Source organism: Mandrillus leucophaeus, unplaced genomic scaffold (assembly GCF_000951045.1).
Source record: "Mandrillus leucophaeus isolate KB7577 unplaced genomic scaffold, Mleu.le_1.0 Scaffold1434, whole genome shotgun sequence".
Classification (NCBI taxonomy): Eukaryota; Metazoa; Chordata; class Mammalia; order Primates; family Cercopithecidae; genus Mandrillus; species Mandrillus leucophaeus.
This window is the reverse complement of record NW_012101404.1, coordinates 110,479-116,954: the sequence shown is the minus strand read 5'-3', so window position 1 is coordinate 116,954 and position 6,476 is coordinate 110,479. Positions and strand designations below refer to the sequence as shown.

Below are 6,476 nucleotides of genomic sequence, written 5' to 3'. Positions count from 1 at the left end.
AACATTACACACCAGAAGGTTAAAAATGAACCCCCAACAGAGCCAAGCCTAGCCGCAGAGAGAAAGCCCTGACTGAAAATACATGGAGGCAAGAGTCTGTCACTCTTGCCTCATTAAGTGCACTGTTTGGTGGCAAGTTATGTCACTCAAATTCTGAGGGTGTGGAGCTTGGTGTCCTATCCAATCAGAGCGCTGGACTGAGAAGTGCCCAATCAGGCGCGCAGCGGGAGAGGAGGGGGCGGCATCCGGGATTAGGCGCGGCTTTTGCTTCTCGCTCCAGCTTGAGGTCGGTTAGGACCTCACCGTCCGACTTCCACCAGTCAGGGAGGCCTAGGTGATTCGGGCATAGCTTCAGCCTCCGTCGCTCTGTGACTTGCGCTTATTGGATGATTCGTAGCTGAGACTCCGTGACACCCCTGAAGTGGGGAAATGGTGAGTGTGCGGGGCAGGGCGTCCCAAGGCTGGGGAGGCCTCATCGGAACCGGCGGGAAATGGCGGCGGCGGGACCGAGTCTGTGAGTGGAGTTCCCGCTCAGCCCTCGGTCCTCAGTCCCCTCCGGTGAGGGTCCCGGGCTCTTGTCGGCCCCCGCGCGGCAGCCTGCAGCCCTCCTCGTTCAGCTCTGCGCCCGCAGCCCCGCACCTTTCCCGGGCTGTGCGGTGAGGAGCTCACCGGGAAGACGCCGGCGCGGCGTGCGCGGGCATCGCGTGGGAGGAGCTGTAGTCCGGGGTCCCGTTTCTTCTTTACCCTTTTCGGAATGAGATCGAGGCCCCGTCAAAACATAGAGTTCATGTGAGCAAACAGGACTCATTAATGGGACAGCGCCGGCCATGGCTCGTGGTTTGGGGGCTGCCAGCCGGTCTTGAAGGAAAGGCTTTTGTGAGGTGTGTGAGGAAGGGAAGCCATTCACCCGCCCGCCCCAACTTTCCCACCAGTCCCCTTGCCCTGAGCGCCTCCTCCGCGTGGCTGTTCCTGAGCGGCATCTTTTAGAATACGCTGGTGTCGTGTGCACAGCGCTTCGCTGAGTTCTGTGAGTGGTTCTGCCACATTATGGAACTTGAGGAGGGTGTGGGCGCCCCTGGTTTGTTGCAGGCGTTCAGAAATGAAGACGGGTGTCCAGAGGCAGGGACTGGAGTCTGCAGGGGGGCAGTTGAGGGAAGAGCGCGGAGCTTGTGGGTCTGCGCTGACTCTGGGTGGGGTCGTTAGTGAGTGGCTGGACAGCCCGTTGAGGTTGGAGTGTTGAAGGGTGTTGAGGAAACTCCGCAGGTTTTCTGTCAGAAGAAAGACATGGGGAGCCTGGGCTGGAGGGAGGTGTCTGGGGTCTGCGGGAGGCGCTAGTGGGTTCTGCACATGCGCGATCCTGCTGGGCACTGTCGGATTCCTCCAGGTCTCCTCCCGGGGAGAAAGGGAACTGGGAACTTAGAGGAAAGAAATTCTGAGAAACACCCCTTCCCTTCACCCTGCTGCTAGCCCCCACTTAATGCTAACCCACTACCCAGGACGCTCACTGGGCATTCACATTGCCCCACTCCTCCCAGAACAGGGTTCTACCCTCAGGAATTGTGCCCATGACAGCTTCGCTCCTAGGGTATTCTGGCAAGAACACACAGTGCCCGGAAGACTCCTGGCTCATTTGAACCCCAGACACTGGATCTGTAGCAGGAACCTGTTTCCTTACCTCACCCAGGCTTCTGGACCACCTGATCCTAATCTCTGCCTTTACAGACCCGGCAATCAGTCAGATGGTAGCCCTGCCTGGGCCTGCACTTGTAGCACAAACCAGTCCTTTAGTCAGTCCTGCCCTGCCCGCACCCATCACTCTTGATAGCTCCTTTCTCTCTTCTGCTTTTTTTCTTCCTCACAAATCCTCTTTTCTGTGCCCACAGTGTGCCCAAGTCCATCTGTCACTTGCCTACGAGAATTCAGACGTTAGTGAGTTCAAGACCATGCCTTTAAACCTGGCTGTTGTAGGAGCAAACCCAAGTTAGACGCGGCTTAATGGTCTTTCTTTAGAAAGAGGGAAGAATTTTTGCTCTTCTCCCTTTTCTTAAAGCATTTAGTTTGAAAACTTTTTTTGTTTTGTTTTTTTTTGAGCCGCAGTCTTACTCTGTTGCCCAGGCTAGAGTGCAGTGCTGTGATCTCGGCTCACTGCAACCTCCACCTCCCGAGTTGAAGCAATTCTCCTGCCTCAGCCTCCTGAGTAGCTGGATTACAGGTCTGCACCATCACGCCCGGCTAATTTTTGTATTTTTAGTAGAGAGGGAGTTTCACCATGTTGGGCAGGCTGGTATCGAACTCCTTACCTCAAGTGATTTGTCCGCCTCGGCCTCCCGAAGTGCTGGGATTACAGGCGTGAGCCACTGTGCCTGTCTTGAAAACTTTTATATTTACGTATTTTCTCTGCTTCTTTAAAATTTATATAAATCATTTTTATCAGTTAAGTCATTCGTCTTTTTTGAGTCAAACTTGTCTTTATCTAGGACCTGGAAACTATTGCTTTGAAATGTAAATAGCAACAACATACACCCTATCCCCCAGTTTCTGTAGGCGAGTAGGAGGCTGCCTTCAGCAGGTACCTAGCCTCACATTGCAAATCTACCTCCTGTCATGAAGATGTTGGAAGTTTATTTTTTCTATGAATATTACCAATTAGAAAACCCAGATGAGTTCTCAGATTACTACGTAAAATTACAATAAGCTGTATATGACAAATGGTGCTGTCATGTCTTCTACTTGAGAATTATGGTGAGTTTCTATGTTTGTAGTCTCTTAGTAGATTGCCTATGATGCACATCACATTTTGGTTTAATTATGTAAGAAAACATTTTCTTCTCTGTTGTGGACAGTTTTTTAGGATTGGAGATGATTTTGCTTTTAGTTATATTTTCCACACACTGTCCAGAATCACCAGACATTATACACAAGTGCCCTCTAGGTTTCACCTTAGAGAAAAACCTTTCTCAGGATTCCACTCACAACACACAATTTGGTGGCAAGGTGCACAAAGTGCAGCAAAGTGCTCCCCAAATCTGGAAACAGTATGGTCTCTCCTTCAATTTGAGATCTACAGTCCCTTCTATAACAGTTATACTGGATTTCTACAAAAATAACTTTTGAGTACTGCAATCAGTTATTCCTCCTTCGTCGGTGTGCCTGGCATCTTCAAATCTGACACTGATTCCGTGATCATGGGGCCCGTAATCCCAATCAGGATCCTACATGTGCATTGATTAAACCTGAGAACTTCAACTCCCTTCTCCCTTTGCCCAAATGCCCACAAATGTGCATAGCTCACCAGTCCTCCAAGTCTTAAATGTGCAGTTCCAAATTCTGAATTTATGTCTTGGGATTTGAGAGAAGGACAACTTTTATCTGAGAAATACAAGTTATTTTAATGATCAGACCCAGTAATGTGTTAAAATGAGACCGTAGTCATGTACTGTTCCCCTCTTTGAACTGTCTTTTGAAATTGTGTTCTGTTGCCACAAATGGCTATACACTTTTTTTTTCTTTCTTTTTTTTTTTTTTTTTTTGAGACGGGGTCTCCGTCGCCCAGGCTGGAGTGCAGTGGTGCGATCTCCGCTTATTGCAACCTGTGCCCCTGGGTCCAAGTGATTCTCCTACCTCAGCCTCTTGAGTTGCTGAGACTACAGGCACCCACCACCACACCTGGCTAATTTTTTGTATTATTTAGTAGAGATGGGGTTTCACCGTGTTAGCCAGGACAGTCTTGATCTCCTGACCTCTCGATCCCTCCACCTTGGCCTCCCAAAGTGCTGGGATTACAGGTGTGAGTCACCATGCCTGGCCACAAATGGCTATAAATTAACCTAATAATTTCATACTGGACACCATAACCCACACCTTATGTGTTAATTTATATAGCCAGTCACTAACCACTTCTATAAGCCATTAAGAATTTCTGACAACTTTCTATCAGTTCCCTCTCTGCCTCCCTTTTTGCCTTTAAAACTATACTCATCAGTTGGGTACGGTGGCTCACGCCTGTAATCCTAGCACTTAGGGAGGTGGAGGCGGGTGGATCACCTGAGGTCTGGAATTCGAGACCAGACTGGCCAATATGGTGAAACCCCTTCTCTACTTAAAAAAAATAAAAATAAAAATAAATTAGCTGGCGTGGTGGCACATGCCTGTAATCCCAGCTACTTGGGAGGTTGAGGCTGGGGAATCGTTTGAATCCAGGTGCCAGAGGTTGCGGTCAGCTGATACCATGCCATTGCACTCCAGCCTGGGCAACAAGAGCAAAACTCCGTCTCTTTAAAAAAAAAAAAAAATATATATATATATATGTATGTATATATATACACGTGTATATATATATGTATGTATATATATACACGTGTATATATATGTATGTATATATATACATGTGTGTATATATATGTATACTCGTAACTGCTTCTAATTGGAGTGTATATTCAGGGCAGCTTTATATTCCCGTGTTGCATCTTCAAGCTTTGGCCCAAATAAACTCTCTACTTATGTTTACCCCAGGTTTTTCCTTTTAGGTCAAAATATTCTTTAGAATGTGTTGAAGGAGCCTCCATGAGAGAATCTTTCCTCTGTTTTTACTCTGCTTGCTATAATCCCTAAGAATGCTGAGACACATTGATCCCATCTAGAATATGCACATAAAAGCTGACCTCTGCCTAGGATTCACAAGACAGGACCAGACTTTGGGCTGAAGATATAAAGAAAACTCATAGAAGACATTTTCTGCATCATGAGAGGTCATCCTCGGTGGAGCCCTTTGAGTTTTCCAGATCTTGTCCAGTGACCTGCTATAGTTGTGTGGGAGGCTTCTGGTATGAACAGAATCCTGTGGCAGAATCTGTTACCTGTAAAAAAGCACCTTAGCAGTGGGAGTTCAGGGCCACAAAATATTCAGAGCCAAAGTCACAACTATGCCTCCCTGTAAACTGTGTTACTGGATAGAGTAGTTTTGTCCTTCCCTTTGCCTCAGAGTTAGCTGATCACGGACAGGGGCTATCACATCTGTATCCAGGATCTGCAGCTTTGCTAGGGCTGTTTCATTTTCTGTTTGCATCCCACTAATTGAGCCTGAATCTCTCCTGCCTGGATCACTATGGGGATATCAGCCCAAGGTCACTGGGGACACACTCACCAGCATCTGTATTTGAGACATCTGAAGATGTCCTGTGCAGACTGGGGTCAGTATGGCAGCAAGGTCTAATTCTGCTCCCATTTTAGAGGAAGAGAAATGACTCATTCAGGGTTTGTTCCTCCCTTCACAGAATCTCCTTGGTTTATACCCAGATAAGAGTTGCTCCAGTTTTCTAGGTTTTTTTTTGGTGAAAAGTGAGATCTGGAGACTCAAACTGATCCATAAGCTAATTGCTTCTATTTCATATGGTCCATTAGAAAAAGAGATGAAATAGTCATGGTCCCTACCCTCAAGGAACTTGCAGTCTGGAGCACATGAATAAATGGTTGAATTCAGCATCATGTGTTCAGTACAAAGACGGAAACTGTACAGGACACTTAAGCTTCATTTGGGTTACTTCCCTTTTATTGTTTTGTGAGTTTTTATGCCACCACCTGAAAAGAGTATTCATTGACAGAAGTTGTTATTGTTAGTATTGTTTTCACCTTGCTAAGAATAAATATTTAGCTTCTAATATAATTGCTCTAGAGAAACATAAGGGATTTGGTTAAATTCCTTGTAGTATGTTATTAAAGACACAGAGAAGTGACTAAAATAGATTAAAATTTCATAAAATCTGGGAATCAAATTTCTCTTGGGCAGGCTTAGAAAAGACAAAACTGAAAAATCTTAGTGGCATAAGAACAGAAATCTAGGTCCCACTCTGTGTCCTAACCCTGCCCAGATCCACCCTCTGCTAAACCTTGTCCAGGTCTGACCCCACACTGAAATCTCTCGGAATTGCTTAGAGGAGATCAGAGTTTGGAGTGACTACTCCTACTGCTTCTCCAGAGCTGGTGCTCCCAATTTCCTGAAACACAAAAGCAGATAAATGGGGAAAAGCTGTATACTTTTGGGCCTTAAAATCTTTTTTATACAATTAAAGCCAGTGTTTCTGGAGACATCTCATCCAGCAACCTGTCATCTCTGCAGTTTTAGTGTTTTTTTTGTTTTGTTTTGTTTTTCCACAAATCTTAAATACAAACACAAAAATAAATTTCTCTGAATTGCATTTAATACACCCTTTGTTTCTTTGTGATGTATTTATATTGAGTGGTTATTCTATACCTTTAAAAAACAAATCAGTGGTAGGAAAATGGAAAGGAAATGGTAATTTTGGGCCCTGCATTTAAATCCTGAGAAGTATTGGACACCTAGTGCCCACCTCCCAGGATGTCCTGAGAATTAACACATAATGTGATTGTCTCAGCACAGTGCTCTGTGACATACTCCTGAGTACATAGTACGTGCTCCATCAATATCGCATTAATGCAGGCGCACATGTTTTTTTTTT

General features: G+C 45.9%; 1 protein-coding gene across 1 annotated transcript in view; it reads left to right on the top strand.

Annotated features, from left to right (window-relative positions):
- Positions 1-234: 234 nt before the first annotated feature.
- ZNF732 (zinc finger protein 732) overlaps positions 235-6,476 on the top strand; it is a 30,237-nt gene continuing 23,995 nt past the window's right edge. Inside the window, 1 exon segment of the mRNA XM_011974269.1 lies at positions 235-432. Within this exon segment, the coding sequence (XP_011829659.1) occupies positions 430-432 (3 nt within the window). The 5' untranslated portion in view covers positions 235-429.